Source organism: Montipora capricornis, chromosome 5, assembly GCF_036669925.1.
Source record: "Montipora capricornis isolate CH-2021 chromosome 5, ASM3666992v2, whole genome shotgun sequence".
Classification (NCBI taxonomy): Eukaryota; Metazoa; Cnidaria; class Anthozoa; order Scleractinia; family Acroporidae; genus Montipora; species Montipora capricornis.
Genome location: NC_090887.1, coordinates 357,501 through 377,500, shown reverse-complemented (window position 1 = coordinate 377,500; position 20,000 = coordinate 357,501). Strand labels below are relative to the sequence as shown.

General features: G+C 39.3%; 3 protein-coding genes across 3 annotated transcripts in view; 1 reads left to right on the top strand and 2 right to left on the bottom strand.

Annotated features, from left to right (window-relative positions):
* The window catches only part of LOC138048967 (apolipoprotein L3-like), a 3,121-nt gene extending 173 nt beyond the window's left edge, over window positions 1-2,948 (bottom strand). The window contains exons 1-2 of the mRNA XM_068895037.1: window positions 2,603-2,948; window positions 1-1,875 (exon numbers count right to left, since the gene is read on the bottom strand). The exon at window positions 1-1,875 is cut by the window's left edge and continues 173 nt beyond it. Of these exons, the coding sequence (XP_068751138.1) occupies window positions 866-1,875; window positions 2,603-2,615 (1,023 nt within the window). The 5' untranslated portion in view covers window positions 2,616-2,948 and the 3' untranslated portion in view covers window positions 1-865. The remainder of the gene's footprint in view (window positions 1,876-2,602) is intronic.
* Window positions 2,949-3,545: 597 nt separating this feature from the next.
* On the bottom strand, window positions 3,546-12,977 carry LOC138048981 (26S proteasome non-ATPase regulatory subunit 7-like). Its single transcript, XM_068895060.1, has 6 exons — window positions 12,719-12,977; window positions 8,222-8,314; window positions 7,302-7,399; window positions 6,154-6,234; window positions 4,725-4,816; window positions 3,546-4,245 (listed from the first exon to the last, which is right to left on the bottom strand). The coding sequence occupies exons 1-6, from the start codon at window positions 12,888-12,890 to the stop codon at window positions 3,798-3,800; spliced, it is 984 nt and encodes a 327-aa protein (XP_068751161.1). The 5' UTR covers window positions 12,891-12,977; the 3' UTR covers window positions 3,546-3,797.
* An 86-nt stretch (window positions 12,978-13,063) lies between these two features.
* The window catches only part of LOC138048965 (uncharacterized), a 27,022-nt gene continuing 20,085 nt past the window's right edge, over window positions 13,064-20,000 (top strand). The window contains exons 1-7 of the mRNA XM_068895035.1: window positions 13,064-13,354; window positions 13,621-13,668; window positions 14,729-15,019; window positions 16,252-16,305; window positions 18,312-18,519; window positions 18,784-19,006; window positions 19,948-20,000. The exon at window positions 19,948-20,000 is cut by the window's right edge and continues 34 nt beyond it. Of these exons, the coding sequence (XP_068751136.1) occupies window positions 13,105-13,354; window positions 13,621-13,668; window positions 14,729-15,019; window positions 16,252-16,305; window positions 18,312-18,519; window positions 18,784-19,006; window positions 19,948-20,000 (1,127 nt within the window). The 5' untranslated portion in view covers window positions 13,064-13,104. The remainder of the gene's footprint in view (window positions 13,355-13,620; window positions 13,669-14,728; window positions 15,020-16,251; window positions 16,306-18,311; window positions 18,520-18,783; window positions 19,007-19,947) is intronic.

Here is a 20,000-nt window from a genome sequence, read left to right as displayed (position 1 = left end):
TGCCCCTGTCTTTCGATAGGCTCATTAAAATGTTTCTTTGTGGATGGGTTGTCCATCTACTTTGCCCGATTCCAGCGTCAAATAAAACGAAACGAGTACTCTGACGCTCGCCAAGCATTGCAACAATTAGCAAGTGTTACAAAATTTGACACTCGGGCAGCTTTTATTTCATTTTCCAACGAACCAGTCTCTGATTGGCAGTGACCTGGACAGATGATTGCAACATATCATCTCTCAACTTTTGTCTCAGTACATGTCAACTACAAATGAACCACAGAGGTCACAGAACATGAGAATGGCAGATTACGGTACATGACAATAACAGAAGACCTATTTCGAACCATCTTGACAGACAAATTACATGTATTCATGTAAGGGTTGTCTGATGGTCACGACATGTTAAGGGCAGAAATTTGGATTCACGCACTACAACTTTAGAGGATCACGCATCACGGTATGTATATTATTCACGAATCACGGCTGTATTTCTTCAGTTTTCCCGATACACGCTCTGTTGTCGGGTCAATTCACGGATCACGAGAAACCCCTTCCAGACCCTCTGAAAGGGCTTTATAATCTTGAAAAATAATTGTCCCTTTTCTTCGAGTTTAAATAGAATAAAATTCTCGTCTTTCCTAGCTACAGAAAACGCTTAATACTCCTATAGTCTAAGGTATAAGGAAACTGCACTACAGATAGGGTTTCCGACTACCTATTATAAACATGCAATTGGTTGTTTCAAAAACGCTCTAGTAGCGCTATCCTGCCTCACTTAGGATTTGCTTAAGGCACAACCCATATCAGTTTCTCGCCTTAGCTTGAGCTTTATAACCCCTTTCGTCATTGTCAAAGAAGTCTTTCGTCTCTAAACATCACCAACACCATTTTCTTTGTTTGTTTCGTCATTCATCTTGTTATACGCCTCAGTAAATTTCTCATCGATGAAACTTTCTACCAAACCTTGAATTTCTTCCTTATCTGGACATTTCAGATCACTCAATCTCTGTCTAATGTCCTCCACAGCCGAGGATGTGGATCCACGATGGAGTTCCAAAGATGATCTCACTAACAGAGTAACATCTAAAGGGATGAGTGCTGCGCTTATGACAGAGCCAGCGACGTGCGCCACGCGCGTACCTGCAAAAGCCGCGGTACGTGCCACGGCGCCTGCAGTTGCGACAGCTGACGTTGTCAATGTGGCGGCGGCCGTGACCGCTCGGAAGAACTTAGCACCAATGTCCACTCTCTCTTCCGTTGATGAACCGATGACGTTAGAAAATATTCGGGCGCGCAAGAACTGGAACCCATTCCCTTCCAATTCCCTGAGTAGCAACGCGTCGTCATGTAACGGCTTAAGGAACTCTGCTAACTGAGAGATGAAATCTTCCAGGGAGTCTAACTGCTGTTGAAGTTCAACGCAAGCTGTGTGATCCTCCTCAATTGCCACCTGAACATCTTTGAGACCTAACTTTTCCAAGATCATCTCAACAACTTTGGAGCCTGACATAACCAGTCCTCCTGCACCACCAATCCCAGCTCCCACAAGAGACACAATGATCCCGGCACCAAATGTGAAAGGTGCAGCAATGAGACCCGCCACAGACAGAATACCTCCTACAGTGCCCATGGATGCTCCTGTAATGGTTGTTATGTTCACATTCCTGTGATGTTCGTGTAGTTTTGTCGCCAGCTCTTCTAACTGCTCTAAAGTACGCCGCCTGATCGGTATCCACTGAACAAAGGCGTAAATTAATTCCATTCTCAGTCTGCGTAACTCTTCAAACCGCTCTGTGATTTGGTTGACAATAAGCGAATCCTTAGTTGCTGCTACATCGTCTCTATTATCATCTTTTGCCATTGTTGACGGAGCACTTCCTAAAAAAAACAGTGAAAAATGCACATCAAACGCGTGCTTCAAGCGGATTTTCTAAAAATAAAGCAGACCATTTTTTCAACCTCGTTCCCAGGGTCTTCCCTGCCTCCTCTCTCGAGACAAGGAAAGCAGAGAAGTTGGACCATAGTTAGTCGACTAACTATGGTTGGACCAAGTTGAGAATAAATTTGAATATGTTATTGGCAAAACAAAGTGATCTGAATACAGATCATGTCAAAAATAAGTAAGAGCGGAAAAACTTCAAGTATTCTTACATTGAAAACCGAATGGTTAGTCCAACACGGAAGTAAACTGAATTGAAAATAAAATGAAGTACGCTTTCGATTCAGTTGGCCATATTTTGCTCTATGTTTTTGTTGCGTGCGATCGCTATAAGTTCGACGATTTGGTTTGAAACTGAAGTCGCATACTGTTATTTGTCGCCTTTTATTGGGCCAATATCGCAGATCATTGAGCTGGCTTGGTCGTAAACATACCGTATTATATTGTTTTATTCGCATCTTATTCACAGGGGTTTGAAGTATATAATATGCGACAAACATTGCAGTTATAAATGCAACTCTAACTACCAATTTATATAACAACGTGAACCATCAATTCAACAAAACGATGTCATCAAACATGGTGGAGGAAATGTAGAAGATTTCTTGATGCTTTATTTTCGCGCTTCTTTGTCGTTCTTACAACAACAAATATTTTCTTACTAACCTTTTTTTGCCATGGTTGCAGTAACTCACTTATTGATACAGAAGACGACGAGATGTGTATTAATTTCAGTGTTCAAGCATGCGACAACACTCTCCCGATGTAATCGTAATTTTCCAAGAACAAGATCAATGATTCAATCTTGTCAGTGTAACCACTCTGCAACACTGTTGAATGATGAAAAACCAGGCTATAGCAACGGCTGAAAATACACTCAGATATAAAGACGCTTCCAAGGGTTCAGCTATCTCGGCGAGAGCGCGCGGAATGTCTTTCATGAATTGTCACGTCACCGTGACGGGAAAACAGCCACGACGTGAACGGAAAAATGGACATTTTTTAGATCGGTAGAGCGAGAACTGGGCAGAGCATGATAAAAAGGTAAGGTCTTACCCGTGAAATCACCCGGGTAATGATAAAAACTGTTCAAGGCTCAGAACAAACTGCTTCATGTACAAGGATGATGTCAAGCGTGTACATGTATGAGGGGTATTTTCAAGAAAAGCTCGGAAAACACTCTGGTGCTCGGAACAGCTTGTGACCTTCCAACTACTAGTTCGGATAGCCATCAAACTAAGTTCGGGTTACAATCGCTGCAAAGACTAAAACTGTCCAAATGGAATTCGTGCAGTCGTAGTTAAGGAAATTCCGGTGAATCAATCAAAAGTTGTATGGGTGTTTCTATCTTTAATTGTCCCAACCCTCAACCCTCAAGGAACCCTCTATTTTGCCACCCAATAAGATTCTCGTCGACAGTGAAATGATCTCCTTGGACCACTTAGCCCAAAAACATTTTCGTTTAGGCACAAAAAGGGAGGAAGGAAAGTCATGAAATTACGTTGTGATTCGTGATTCGTGTTTTGACAAAGAATTTTCTCCAAACGTTGATTCGGGTCTTGCATGTTGCTGTCGGCCAAAAAATCTAGACAAAAACAACAACAACAACAAGGTTCTTCCTATGTTTATTTACTGATCATCAGGACTTAAGGACTGATCAACTCATATAAGTTAATTTCAAATGCCATTTGTTGAAGTGAGTTTTCACATCTAAGAGAACTTTATGAAGAAAATTAAAGTACAGAAAACAGAAAATCCGCTGATTTACAATAAAGGAAAAAATCGTCTTTGAAGTTCGACAAAGTGCTAGTTACAAAAATATCACTATTGATACTACTCAAATTATTCAAGCCTCAATGTTTCAGGATTTCTTAGCATCTTTATCTTTGTCCTGGACGTTCTTATCTTTAGTGTCTTTGTCTTTTTCCTTTTCCTTGTCTTTTTCTTTGCTCTTTTCCTCCTTTTTGCTTGCTTCATCTCTTTCAGCATCTCTGTTAGCTACCTTATTATTAATAAGGTTATGAAGCGCGATCACAGCTCGCACAAGAGATGCCACATAAACAACTAACATCTGGTCATTGCTTTTAACAGACAACGACTTGACAAATTCCTCCAGATTCAAATTTGGTAACAAATTGAACACATCTTGTAGCTGGTAAATTATTGTGTGGTTAACAGGAAGCTTGCCAGTAGCTACTTTGTCAAGATAATCTCTGATATCCTGGAGGCGTGAATTTAAGCCTTTAAGAGACAGAAGTTGGTTTGTTATGCGTTGAGAAAGAGTTCCGGCTGTAAGGTTCTTTATGTCCCTAAACACAACAAGAAAAACAGATTAATTTTTATTAATCACCATACTCTGAGTAAGTTTTAGTTAGATTCCTATTCAATTATTGAATGCTTGTTTGTGTTTAGCAGGGAGCTTTAGATACGTGTACAACTACATGGATGACCACAATGTTCAGAACTTTTCAAGTGCATTTTCCTGAAGTTGAGCTTACAAAGAATGTTCGAAAGTACAGGGGTTTGAAATGGGCCAACTGTGTGTCTCTTGGAACAGCACTGGCACTAAGGGCTGGAGGCTGCAGCATTCCCTAGTCTACTGTGTGTATGATGCCTGGCTTAACTTACAGACAGAGGCCTCTACCTATCATACTTAATGCTTCCTTACTTGGTCCCCCCCCCCCAACACATTCCTCCACCTGATTTGATTTTTCAAGCCACTTGAAAGCTTAGTAAAAGCCACACAAAAACGTATGGGATACACTTTGTCACCTTTACAGTGTATTACCTGAGTAAGTGCTCAACTCCAACCTCTTCTGCTTCTTCAGCACCAATCTCACTAGCGATGTGTTCAAAGGTTTTTGTTGTTGGAGTTCCATCCTGAAAGAGAGAAAATAAGATTTGAAAGAAAAAGTTTGAACAACAAGTATATGTAAAAGTAAAGGAATATTGTCTTATTTTATTCAATTGAAGACTTTGCCATTATAAGTAAAATAAAATTTTATCATGTTACATGTACTGTACAACAATAATAAAATAAAAAAATAAAAAATAATAATAATAATGTAAAACTTTATTTCAAACTATCAAAACAATTAGTAAATATTTACAATTTTAAACTATATATATACAAATTATTTACAAATTTTAAAAACTAAATTATATGTTCACGATAGAAAACTATTTAAACGATATGTGAATAATTTAAAAATGGGAAAAAGACAATTAAGCATTACTAAAGAAAAAGCTAATCAAAAATCTAAGCCTAAAATTATGAGTACAAATGTAGACCAGCTACAGCGAGAGTGAAGTCTTCTGAGACCTCACGTGATTTGAAAGGCTATCTAGAGCCTCTGACGCATCTGTGTACAGTTCTTAATATAGCAAATCAGAGCTGTATTCGTAGCCAGGAAATAACGCTGGTGTAGGGTTCATTATTCTTGCTTGAAAGCTTATTTGCGAGAGTTCTTAAAAAGTTCTGACAGTCGAGTCCCATGCCCATGTTTGTACCAAACACCAGAGATGTAAAAGTTCCCATCTTTACATCCATCACTCTCTAGCTCTCTTATAGTGAACCAAAATGTAGCCTGAGTTTTTGAGTGGACCCAGATATTGTTTACCCATTCATACCTGAGTTGCCCCAATTGACAAGTAAAATAGTCAGGCATTACACAGAGTAAAATCTGCAAGTCTCACTGTCACATGGGGAGGGGCTAAAGGTTAGGGTTAAGGTTAGAATAACAACATATTAAATACCATGACAATATCCTTAGAGCGGTTTTCAATTGAGTGTCGAAAGTAATTAGCGAAATACTTTGGTTTTGCATCTACTTCACTCAGTGATTGGTCCAGAGTTCTCTCGCCACTTTTTCAACCAATCAGAAACGAAAACAAAACCAATCGTGGTTTGCGCGTGTACATTTTCCTGAGTTTTGATTGGTTTACTGGATTGTCTCCGTCCTTTTTGATTGACAAAAGTAATTACTTTGGTTTTGGTTTTACAACATTCATTAGAAAACTGCTCTAGTAATCATTAGTTAGAGCTAACCATACTTTCAGTAACTCAGCCCTGTGTGCTTGTATCAAGTATTGGGCATCACCACTCATAGTGGCAAAATTTAAGGAAAGGAAGTAAAGTAACTATCATTTGCAATCTGGTGTAGAGCAATGCCACAGGCAGAGATCAAGGTGTCCAAGGGTTCTTTACACACACTTACATCATGTACTTCTTCAACAGCCACATAAGCATCTGTTGGTAAACCAAGATCTTTAGGCTTCGCATCGATAATAACAAGAACCTTGTAACAACAAAAATGAAGTGAATTAATAATTAATGTTAATCTTTTAAAGACTGAGGATAATATCTGCATCAAGGTACCAATACTGTACAAGACAAATTGGGTGTGAAATGCTTGGCCACCAGACTCAAGTTTGTACAATAATAATATTTATCACATGGCCTGTACGGCCCTGCGCGCACTTTTATTGCAAAGCTATTGGGAAAACCCCTGTATGAGGGCCGCATGCATTAGCGCGAGCAGGGCCGGAAAAAGCTGTACGGCCCTACTAGGAACACGTACTGCTCCATGCGATGCAATTTTAGGGGATTTCGTCGCTTTTAACATCCAAGTAATAGGCCACTTCCGAAAATACCATAATACTCTTTGTTTGTCCCCCCAAATTTTGCATGAGCATTGTTTTTGTTTTCTCTTGGGACCTTTGTAAGTCCCAAGAGAAACTGGAAACAATGCTTATTTACAGCCAGAAAAGCAAATGCAAACAACGTATTAGACAAATTTTCTGTGAATATTTTTGTTTTTTTATTTTGTCCTAACTTCATCTTCTGAGTGCTCATAAATAGTGTAAAGAGCCCATATGATAAAATGCTTGTTGACTGAGTTTAGGTTGGGCCGGACAGGAAAATATTTGGCCCTTGGTCATGGCACATGGACCTCGCTGCGCTCGGTCCGTACGCCATGACTTCAGGCCAAATATTTTTCAGTCCGGCCCTCCCACTCAGTCCATAAGTACATAATCATTCTTTAAAACCTGAATGCAAGGCTCAAAACATGTTAAAAATCTTGAATGCACGACACCCACGAAAAACTAAGGAAATAACTTTTCTAGTATAAACTCCAGAGTGGAGATTATCTTCCTGACAAAGACATACTTTTCAATTGTGTGCATACTTTTCCAAGAATAATTAAGGTGAAGTGAATGTTAAACAAGAAAGGAAAACTAGCCCTCCAACAGATCTTTCTCACAAGATTCCCCACAGTTTAATGATAAACTCTTCTTGATCCATTTACCGGTACTGATGCACATCAAGCCTATCACAATTAAAAAAGTACCAATGCTTGCTCACCGAGTTTGTACAATATCTCCTTATTAGCTCATTCACTTTAACATCATTATGATGTAGTTTTGGACCAGTGTGGTACCAACCTACAATTCGTTCTCTAGCTGCAAAAAATACAGTGTATAAATAAGAAAACAATTACCAGTAAATAAATTTAAAGACATCTACTCATAATTATGTGAAGAAAAACTTTCACATGGATCACTTAATTCCTCATGAATTAAATCAAAAACACCATTATCCATTGACTCCTAGGAGTGAGACTAAATTCTTGACATTTACCCCATGGAACCTCCATCACATTATCAATGATGCACTTCTTGATGTAAAGCGTAAACGGAAAGTACCCTGTATTTGGGTAGAAGAGTATGTTAAGTCTTTCCCCTAATAATATTAAATGGCATCAAGAGCATTGAATCCTGGCTTTTTGAAATCTGACTTTTATGACAATAAAAATAATTATTACAGGGTTGGGAATGAAGGAAAAGTGATTGATAGGTCACTGATGCCATTGAACCCTATATGTACAAAATTCACCAGCCCCCTTCCAAAACGAATTACATTGTTATATTGGCCGTGATACTGAGTAAAATCATTAAAAATAAGAATGTTACTTTTTTACAATACATTTACATTTTTGTAATAATGTGTTGCCTTTAATCAGGAATTTCTACTTTTATGTGTTGATTTCTCATATGCAAACTAAAGTGATAGAGAATCTTAGGACATGAATAAACACAATCAAAAAGTTGACTTCTGAGAAAAGGTAACAGACTAAGTATCACCAGGAAAAAAAAAAGACTTCTTTGAGCAAAGTTGAAAACCAACAAATTCAACCTAACAAAAATAATGGTGATGAGCAAGACTCCTTCAACATCACTGCATGGACAGTTCACATTTACTCACATGGTTTGTGCAAAACCTACCATTCACTTTCTTGAACATTCCATACATGTTTTCTAGATAATCGTGATCCAAAAACCAAACACTTGGATCCTTGTCATCTTCATCAAATGGAACTGCCAAAAAGCATACAAAATTACGCCTAAGTTACATGTATTTGTATTTAAATAAATTAACTGATTTCAGCTTTAGATTGTTTATGTCAAAAAATGATCATGGTTACTGAAGTTCACAAGACAAAAAAGTGGCTAACTTAGGCTGTAGAAGCAACTTAACACTATTTTTATTCATATTGGCATTTGATATGCGGTAATGAAGTTACTTTGAAGAGATGGCCATCACAGTTAAGGAAACAACATAAGAAGTTGCAAAGACATCTAAAAAACAGACTTAAAAATGACTGTATCCAACCACCATGAACATTCTCTGTCACTGAGATATCAAGTCATCTGGGTACTGGGGGTATAAAAATTAATTTTAGTCTAAGAGTAACATATTCACATTTTAAAAATTAACTTTCCTTTTCTTGTCATGATCAATTTATTACCCTTACATGTTACGTGTTCTTAAGACAAGTATTAACTCGTCAGAGCTCACACAGGAGCTGGAGGGAGTTGATCACAAGCTGCTGCTTCCCGTTAGTGAGGCCCGATGGCAACAGATAGAGCATGCCTCAGCTGATGATCCAGTGCTTCAGGAGCTGAGACTGATGATACAGCGTGGGTGGTCTTCTAACAGAGCTGATGTCCCTCAATGTCTGCTTCCTTACTTTGACACCCATGATGAGTTAGTGGTACAATGCATGATCATGTTCAAGGGCCATCAGTTTGTCGTGCCGGCTGCCATTCGTAAGAAGATGATGGCAGCCACTCACAACAGCCACATCAGAATTGAAGCCTGCATACGTTGCGAATGTGAAAGCTGATATTGGCCAAAGGATGACAGTCGAACTTAAGGAGTACATTCAACATTGCGATGTCTGCCTCGCTCACCGCAATGAGGAGGGTAAGGAGCCGCTCGCACAGCATGATATATTTTGCAGCCAGGCCATGGTCCAAGGTCACAGCTAGACTTGCCACAAGTCGACCTCACGATAATCCCAGGAGAAAATGTTTCGGCGAGCGAATCATGATTTTTCGTACGCGAAGTGGATGAGCGAGCGACGAAGTCGCGAGAGGTCGACTTGTCTCGCTTGCAAGGTTTTCATTTGCGTCTCGCGCCAAAAAGGGGATGACGTCATTCGCAAGCCCTGAACTTAATGGCGCAATCCGACGAAACAGTCGAACATGTTTGTTTCTACGAAATCGAAAGAGGAAATTTGTTGACTTTGTGCTAAAGGTATCAGAAACAAAGATGAAATAAAACGAAAGCTTATTTCAATCTCGAGTCGCCGCTTGGAAAGGAGATCTCCAGTGGTATTTTTTGGACCAACACTTGTGCCGTGATTTGTGCTGAGAGAAACGAAAGACTAATTCGAAAGATTAGCAAGTAAGGGAAAGCTTCGAATCGTCAAGAAAGTCAATTGATTTCACTCATGAAAGATCAGGTAAGCTTCAGGTGTAGGAGACGTACTAGACCGAAATTAAAAGATACATCTTACCATTTAGCGATGCAATGACTCTCGTCGATGAATACACATGCATTTTAAACTTTTTTGTTCCATTGGACGAAAAATGTGTCGATAGTCGTTGAGAATCGCCTCGGGACTTCCAAACACCAGTTTATACTTAAGATTTTAAATGTGTTGTCTCCTACATAGCGACCGGCTAGAGACCAAATCTTTCGTGAGTGAAATCAGTGGAAGAATTACGAAGGCGATAGCATGCCACCCGCCCCAAGTAAACGACCAAAAGCCTACGGGACTAGTTCAAAGGTCAGACTTTCCCAGCTCCGGTTGGAGAAGACAAACAGATCTATGCAAGACAGATATTCTTGAATTATTTTCCTGTGATGGTCGCGCAATCGGAATATCTAGCATGTTTGAAAATCACGCTTCACTGCTTGTGGCAAATTTTGATTGACAACTCTATCCCCTGGGGTCCACGAGGACTACTCTGATTGGCCTAGCTCAGCGACCCGTTTTTGGGTCGCTAAATTGGCGCCAATCAAGTATGAAAAGTCCTTCGTTCCGCGCGTATCTAGACGAAGGACTTTTCGAAAGTCTAGGTCACAGCAGACTTGTGCCAACTCGAAGGGAGAACTCTTCTAGTCATATCAGACTACTATAGTAACTTCATCGAAGTCGCATGCGTCACAGCAATCATAGCGCAAAGCTTAATCAAAGAGTTGAAAGCCGTATTCGCAAGATTTGGGATCCCACACATCCTCGTTACATGGGAATTCAAGCACGTGACATTGTCTCTGACCTATGTATGCTCAGTCGAATGGAAAGGTGGAGAATGCCATGAAAACAGTGAAGCGCCTTAAGGAGAGCAAAGACTCTGGCCAGTCGGAGTAACTGGCACTACTAGATTGGCAAAACACTCCCACCGCGGGTATTGGAATGAGCCCAGCGCAAAGGCTGATGGGAAGGCGGAGCAAAACACTACTACCAATAACAGGCAAACTGTTATAGCCAAGGTACAACACAGAAGGAGAGGCCCACATACTACTGGGAGCAAAGCAGCGCCAGAAGTTTCATTACAACCAACACACAAAACCTCTTGAAGAGATCTCTCCTGGCGAGACGGTGAGAGTAAAACTGCCTGGCAAGGAACGCTGGACAAAGGGGACATGCACCGAACCTCTAGATCACAAAAGCTACTTTGTCAAAATAGGCGACATTCAATACAGGGGAAACCAAAGACACCTCCTGAAAACAAGTGAGCCCAGCTCACTGGCACCAGGCAAGGACATTAAGCCTACCCCACCAGCAAGCGAAGAGAACAACACCGGGAAGGAGGACCTCCCAACCCCAGACCTGCGCTGATCTGAGCGTGTCAAACAAGCATCAGTGTGGAACAAGGACTACCACATCAAGAACACTATCAACTGTGCATAGCTAATCACAATTTGTTTCTGTTTTTTTCTATAAGGGGAAAGATGTAACAACATGACCTATAATTCTATCTCCAATGATTGCAACTTGATCTAAAAACAACAATCACGCGTGTAAAGTCCAAGTTTCGATCAGATCAATTGCGTCCAATAAACCTTGGTAAAACTCCACTCTTGTGGAACTCCTATTGCCTGGATCTTCTTATTACAGGTGAGTGCATACAAGTGAGGGTGAATGCGTTCAAGTGAGGGTGAGTGCATACAAGTGAATGTGAGTGAATACAAGTGACAGTGAGTGCGTACAAGTGAAGTTGAGTGAACATAAGTGAAGGTGGGTGCGTACAAGTGAAGGTGAATGCGTATAAGTGAAGGTAAGTGCGTAGAAGTGAATGTGAGTGAGGCTGAGTGCATGGAATTGTAGGTGGGTGTATGTTGGTACCATATTTGGATATACTATATCTGGTATAATCATATAAAGTGCTCTTTATGCATGCTAGCATGCAGTTTCAACCACTCTGTATGCGAAGTTTCAGGAAACTCCAACCAGCCTTTTTGGTGATCTTGAAACCTCTGCACTTGACCAGAGTGTTAAATGGGAGGCTCTTCAGGAGGATTTGCCCTCTTTTCAAACGTTAAGTGCTCTTTTTGCTTGACGATGGTCAATGACTTCCGATCTTTGCAATGATATTGATATTAAACAAATAGCTGTTGCTGCTTTTCTGGATCTACGAAAAGCCTTTGATGTTATAAATCATAATCTACTCTTCAAGAAGTTGGAATCTGCAGGTGTGCCTGGCTCTGCGTTTCATTGGTTTAAAAGCTACCTCGAGACAGGTTCCCACAAGGGTCTGTCTTAGGACCAACTCTCTTCTGTGCACATTATAACGATGTTACATCAGCAGTGAAACACTCAAGTTGTACTTTGCTTGCTGACGATACTGAAATCCATTACAGTGATGGAGATATCAACAAAGCATCCAATTGTGTTAATGGAGATCTTGACAACATTAGCTCATAGTTATCAGGTAATCAGATGGTTGTACACCCAGGCGATAAAAATCAATTACAGTGTACAACCTTTTTATCATTCAAAGCAGCCTTATATAGTTTTTTGCTAAAATCGGACAAATTAAGTCATAGATGCACGGTAAATTAAATATTGTATTTCTTATTGCTATCCTTCTTTATCTGTTAAGATAATATTTAAATAGTTGATTTTGATTGTATGTGATATGATTGTATTTTACCCTTTATTATCATTTTTATGTAGTTTCAGAAATATTATATTTATCTGCTCATGTATTAATACCAGTTTGTTTTTAACAAACTGATACATTTTCAGCAGTTTAAATAAAGTTATTATTATTATATTATTATAACTCCGAAGAGCTGAGGATAATGATCTTACAGTTACGTGCATGCGCAAAGAGCTAAAATTAACGCAGAATACGAAAAGACGAGTTCCTGATTACAAATGAAAGTTCCTGTTCCATTCATGGGTACATATAAGCTTTTATTCTTACCAGCAAAACTGTTTGCAACATCAAGAACACCTTTTCGTCTTGAACCCAGCAAGACTCCAACAACTCTCTTCTGGTTTCCAACTTTGCCCATTCTATAAAAGTGGTCCACAACGCTTAGAAGAACGATCGGATGAACAACAACTTTGGTGATCGGTTCCTCTGGTCCAGGCATTGTGATTTCACAGAGATAAATGCAATAATGCAACTTTTAATTAACTCTAAAGATGGCGGATGAGTTGACAAAAAACTCGATTCAGGGTGCGCGCGGTTTGCACAATCCAACCGGTAGGTACTTCATATCATCCAAACGGAACTTGTAAATCCCATGAGGCTTTGTAAGTTCCCCTGCTTCCTCTTGTTACAGTGTTCTTGTTTATACGGCAACTATGGGTGACTTTAGAACACTTCTATTGGAAATCTCCAACGAGTTAACAACTTCAGATCTGGCCATGTTAAAATTTGTTTGTGGAGATGTGATTCAAGCAGGTGCTGCTGAAAAAATAACGCAGCCTTTTGAACTGTTTGGTGCGTTGGAACAGCGTAATATGCTGTCGGAAGAAAACCGAGATTTCCTCGCCTCAAAACTGAGCGCTATAAATAGAAAAGGGTTAAGAAATAAGCTGTTAGGAATTCAAGGTACGAAGTTCCTTAAGTAAATGCATGTGCTTGTCTACTTTTGCAATGTATTGATTGCTCTGAACTGCGAAAATGATTCGATTACTCTTGCAGCTCAATCCAGTATATTTTCTTGCGTCCCCTATAAAAGTGTCTGTGGCGTGCGTGGAAGGAGTTGCACTTACTAAAATACGTATTTGAACCTGATATTACTTCGCGGGGTATCTAAGATTTCAACTGTTATGACTGTATGTGAAATACACAACTTTTTTAAAATTTCTTTGCAGAAGATACCCCGGGCCCTGTCAACACCATCATTTTTAACCACGCTCAAAGTAAGAACGTTAAGATTATAAATAAGCTTTAATTGATTTTAAAATAATGACATGTGTTAATCAGTAATAATTATATAAAGCTGGTCTTACTGTCCATTGAAACCATTTTCCCCGTTCTGTCAGATTGGCTTAATATATCACCACCCAAATTTTGGTAGAGTCAGCTACTGTCATGTTGGAAAATTAATTTTCCTGCAGTTGTGCACTGTTGGAAGTATCAACATTAACTCATGGGAACTTGCAAACTTTTAATGACGGTGCCTACTAATTAAAGATATTTTTGCCCCGGTGTATGATTATGGAGAAAATGTAGAACTTAACAAGTGTTATTGAAATCCAAAAAGGATATTGGAGGTAACCACGCATTTTTCAAAGATAATTCATGAATAATATTTGTAAAAAGCTTTAAAATACAAAGCAATCTATGACGTTCTTTCTCAAATTGAAGCCCTATTATCTCTCACAAATGCATGGTTACCCTCAATTTTCTTTTTGGATACCAAGAGTACTTACTAAGATCTACTTTCTCCGGATATTTTTAAACCACGCAAAAATGTATGGCCTGTATTGGTAAGCATCACCAATAGAAAACCAGAGAATATCGAGATGCGCAGAATGTATGGGCAATAACAATAGTAGGCACCATCCTTAAAGAAGGACATTGTTCTGGGGATGTCATTAGTTCATTATCTTTTTCATATTTTTCTTAGGGTGAGGGTTAGGCAAATAGTAATTTCATAACTGATAAATGAGAAAATGAATGTTACTGTTAGGAAAACAGTAGATATAACTTACATTATTATTGGTGCATGAAATCTTAGTCTGATGATAATGATGATGTCATATTCAGTGTAGCTTATCTGCACACGCTTTTGGCAGTGTTGGAGGACACCCTTCCTCATATTACTAATTTATCATTGTCATAATGGTACTAATTCATTTTCCTTTTTTATCATCATGCTTGTTATTTTGTAACCTGTCCAGAGGTGAATAATAGCTCAATAATGACTTTGAAAGGATAATGAAGGGGACAGTAATCATGTTAAAATATTTGTTTCAGATCAACCTGGCCAGTATGTACCTCCCAACTTTGAGACTAATCAAGTTTCTGATACCCTTTATCATGATCTTGCGGAGGACGTCAGCTCAAGCTGGAAAATGCTAGGCAGACGCCTTTCAATTTCCGAAGCTGTCTTGACAAACATTGACATTGAAAATCGACGTGTCGTTGAAAAGGGCATAGCCATGTTTAATGAATGGAAACGTAGATGTTCCAACCGCACAGATTTGAGAGTGTTGAGAAATGCTCTTGAGAAAATAGGAAGGACAGATCTTTCAGAAAAAGTGAGAGGTACTTGACAGTGTCAAACAAATTAGGTTTACGTTTCCTTCTGCTCTTGTTTTAGTGGAAGATTGTGTGTATTATAGCTTTAATTTTGATTAGCAAGAAACTTGATGAGCACTTGTAATATTATTAGTACCTTAAGGACGTTCGCGCGAAAATGTTTCAACATTGATTTTTTTCTGAAACTTTAACCACTGTAAGATAATGAGTTAGTTATGTCAGAAATGTAAAAAAAAAGGGGGGTCACCGACTTCGTTTTGGAGAGAACATGCCCGGAAAAACACCCAAAATGTGACAAAATCGGGCTTCGTTAGTGAATAAGGCCAGTGTCTGTAAATCCAAATATATTGCAATTAAATCTTTGAAGTGAAATCTTCTCTGCTAAATATTGTTTAAGTGGACTTTTTAAGTGAATTTAGTCAACTGGTGAGGTTCCTTAAAGATCAAGTTCGCAGTCAGCGACTACAGTTTCACGCGCCTTGCAGCCGCAAGATGGCAGGATTTGATGTCCCGTGAGCAGAAATCTTGAAATTTTTTTAACTTCCCACATTGATTTTTTGTTCATTTTTGGACAACGTGGAGATAATAATATTGTAAATAAAATCCGTTTCTGGAAAGAAAAATAGGGGTCACCGAACGTCCAAGAGCGTTAAATCCAGGCAAAGCTATAGCAATGGCCTTTTGCCCTATCATTTCTCATTTTATGACTTAGCGCGCGCGCTCGTGTATGACGTGGCGTGTGCATTTGCGTGCGCAGTAAGGATGCCCAGAAACAATTGGCGCGAACGTCCTTAAAGTTACCGACATTCTGTGGTTATGGGGGACTTCTTGAAAGCCTGGTTACTATGTAACCATACTTAAGATCACTGATTACAATTTGGAAAACAATGCAACTGAACAGTTTTTTGCACTCATACTCTGTCACTGAAAAAAGATTGATTAATTGTGCATATAGGTATCAGTATAAATGTACATGTTAGTATCTGTAGAATTGGAATGGAAACCAAAGTTCTGCAAGATGTGTCTTTAGCTGGTAATGTAGTTGTAACATTTTTAGTGACCAAAATGTGTTCATTCAATCAGCAAAGGTCTGTGATCATCTTGAAACCAGGGTGAACTTTACTGCGTTGACGCTAATGAAAATAAAATTAATGCAATGTTGTTTTTTGACATTAAGTATAATATTATTTGACCATTATAAGAAACAGATCTAGAGGAATATCAATTCCCTCTTTTAGATGAAATACATGCAAAACAGCAAATGCAAATGGCACCACAAAATACTGAAGCAGGTTTGTATTAATTAATTTCATTGATTTCTGTCATGTTTGTGCTATGCTTCGCTTTGGTGTATTTTACATACATACATAAACATACATACTTAATTGACTGCTCCCCGTAGGGGCTTTTCAGGGCCAATGAAACAATGAACGAAACAACAACTGTTAAGAATCCCAACTGGCTGGAGGCAAACCAGTTGGCTATTTACAAGTGCAGCCATGAAATTGAACCAGGGACTACCAGGAACCAATTCAATGAGTGGTCAGAATGAGTCTTGAACCAGGGAACTCCGGATCTCGAGGAAAGCGCCCTAACCACTGGGCCACACTGCCTTGTGGGTCTTCACCTATTTTTTGTTCAGTAAAGTTGTACTCCACTAGGAAAGAATGGGTCTACTTACACTAAAATCTGTCTGCTTTAATATCAGGGGATGTCCTTGCCTCCCATAGTGGTAAAAGGGAATTCACTTCCTCTGTCCTATTTGTTGAATGAATGAATGAATGAATGTATTGTTGACCACTCCCCTAAGGGCTTTTCAGGGTCAATAAACAACACTGTGGGGGACTTTGCCAGACTGCTGAGGCAGTCTGTGCCCCAAGCACAAAATGAGAAAGAGACCACCACACTGGGGACTACATCTCCACGGTCTTCTACTTTTCTTGATCACCATGTGTGGGTTCTTTAACATCCCAAGCAAGTGATGTGTGATGGGGCCTATGTTTTACCATTCCTTTTCCGAGAAGAACAGAAAGTCAAACCATTTGCAGACGTCATTGCAAAGACAGCACTTTCTCCTCAGTTATTTAAAGACCCTGGGTGTTGGTCCAGCCGGGGTTTTGATCCTGCGACCCCGCATGGTAGTCTGATGCTGAACCAACTGAGCCAACTGGTCAGCAGTTATAGTGTAGTTGATGAATTACCTTTATGTAAGGTTCACCCCCATGCACTCAGCATGCAGGGCTGTCAATAAATTTGAAAGTAGAAGGCTTATACTTAAAAGTAGGCAGCCATGATAGTGAGCTTGGCACAATTGACTGAGGATGGAAAAACATTCTTTCTCGGATGTTATGTTGTCAGATTAAGTGCAAAACTGGGAATTACAGTGTATTCAGTTAAATGTTCCAGCCATTCCATACCATTCGTATGAACGATCGAGTGCAAGCAGTTTTGTCGTGATTTCTCATGTTAAATCATCATAAAATATGCTGTCAATTCCACTCAAAACGGGGAGAAGAATGCTTTAAATTTTCTTTTATGATAATTTAACAAGATTTTTCGTCTCAACTGGTGGTAAAATGGGACGAAAGTGGCAGACTGAAGATGGCTTACTAGGCGGTGGTTTTTTCTGGCTACTGGCCCCTACTGGCCCTTACTGACAACCCTGTGCACTTCTCAAGGTTTCCAAAGGGCAATGCTGGGGGTAATAAATGCTTCTTGAGGTTTATGTATGCTGTTTTGTAGATGGTGTTGCAAAAAAAAAAAATGTAAGAAACAGCCATCCCTACCTATCTTCTTTCTCCTTGCTGAAGAAAAAAAAAGAAAAAAAAACAAACTTGTAACAGTAATAATTATTATAAAAAGAAAATAAAAAATAACAACAAGTGTCTTGCTAATCGCCGTTGCAAGCACAGCAGCGATGCAGCTCAACTATGTTGAACCGAAAGCATACAATTGCGCCTCTGACTGCCGCTATACGGTCCATGTATGACCTTTGAGCACAGCTTACAGCCAACTGGAATCAGCTGTATGCTGGTTTTTGCCGAGGGAGGAAAACCAGAGAACCAGGAGAAAAAACCTCCGAGCAGAATAGAGAACCAACACAAACTTAACCCACTTTTGGCATCAGGTCCAGGAATCAAACCTGGACCACATCAGTGGGAGGCGAGTGCTCTCACTGCGCCAACCCTGCTCCCTTCTGTCTCTAAGAAGGATGATGGTGCACTAAAATAAGTGAATTTTTAAAGAAATTTGTTGTAATTCTTTTACTTTACTGGTTTATTCTGTGACCTTACTTCAGTACATGTAGGTATTTCAAGTGAAAGACAACCATTTCCAAGTTTACGTGACTTGCAACAAGCTATACCTCTTGCACCACCACTGCACACTGTCACAAGTACTGGTCAGCGTGAAGCACAGGAGCAAAGTGAACCAAGTTCAATGTCTGACTCTGCAAGTTCTCCCACACGTATTCCCCATTTTGGAGGAATACTTCCTGCTCCAGAAAGGTTTGAGCATCCTTTATTAACAATATTTGTGTAAGTACTTTTAATGACAATGCAAACATTTCTTAAAGAAAAAAATATTAGGTGCTAAGTGCACTTGAAAGGACAATCATTTCATATCACATCATGTCTTGATTAAGGGGTTACGACAAAATTTAATGTTTCACTTCCAGTGAGCACCGTGAAGTAACAATATTTACATATGATTGTATAAGTACTGTATGCATTTGATTAATTAAATGTGATTGAAAGAACTTATTATTTCAGAGAACCTTTTCATGAAATTTCACATGGAGGAGGTTCTAATGAACAAGAGGACTCAACAGATCAGGGAGTAATAACAACCAGAGACACCACGGAGCCCGTGAGAACAGGTATCCAGGTAGCACAGACCTTGAGGTCACAGCTTGGTTTGGATCGAGATGGAACTTTTTTGGATCCTGAAAAGTATGATCCAGTCAAATTCTTAGGATCTGGTGGATTTGCTAAGGTACTTTTGTCACTTGGTGAATTTGAAATCAAGGGTGTAATGATTCAACAGAAAATTAATGGTCGTTCAGAATTGGGAAGGACTTTGAGAGGACCCTGTGTTTTGAGTTTAGTTATCCGGTTTAGGACTGCGGATAAACAAACAGTCTGGATGATGGATAGTAAGTCTTAGAATATAGTATCATCCAAATGAAACTTTACACCATAGCTACGCAAAAAAGTTGGATTTAATTTTGCAAGAAATCGTTGTACAGTTTGTTAGTTTCTATGTATTGCAGAAATGAACTTATTTTGTTTATTTATTTCTTTAATATTAGTCTTTAATACTGAGTACTCAATGTGCATGTATATCATTTTATTTTATCTCTTTACTTAATATGTAATACTCACACTTAGATTTACTCTGTAAACAGTCCTACTTGCTACCCGCCTAGATTAGCTTTAGCTATTTGCGGGCTAGCATTGTTCTGTATTAATTTGATATTGACAAGGCTGCTGCCTAAGAAAATTTTAAAGGGGCCCTCAGAGCTAAACACTGAGAACTTAGGAGCCCAACATATGAAGTGAAAGGTGTTGCTGTGAAAAATTAAGGCGCCCAGAGCTATTCTTTGGGAGCCCCAGGCTACCGGGCTCCTGTTAGGCAACAGCCTTGTATTGACTTAATAATAAACTTGACTTGATTCAGGTGCATGTGAAAAAAAAGTAAACTTAAAATACCAAAGCAAATCACTTTGGTTTGGGTGGTGACATTTCTCGCAGGTGCTCAATACTAAAATTCCCGTCTAACCACTTTTTAGATTTGTCTTGAGGGATCTCAAAGTCAACTCCCAACACATATTTGAAATGGACAATCAGTTGCATCCTCTTGGTTTTATAGCTTTTTATCCTCTTAGTGCATTAGCTTTACAGCCCTATCGGTCAATGTAATTTCATATTTTGCAGGTTTATCTTATTCGTAAACGGAGTACTGGGGAAACAATGGCTTGCAAGATGTG

Bases quoted from the DNA above. Each gene is read 5' to 3' on its own strand.
- LOC138048981 (XM_068895060.1), bottom strand. From the start codon at position 12,890: ATGCCTGGACCAGAGGAACCGATCACCAAAGTTGTTGTTCATCCGATC. The intron at 6,235-7,301 runs GTGAGCAAGCAT...TGTTGTTACAAG, and splicing joins GGAGATATTGTACAAACTCG to GTTCTTGTTATTATCGATGC. The intron at 4,246-4,724 runs GTAATACACTGT...TGTTGTGTTTAG, and splicing joins GGAGTTGAGCACTTACTCAG to GGACATAAAGAACCTTACAG.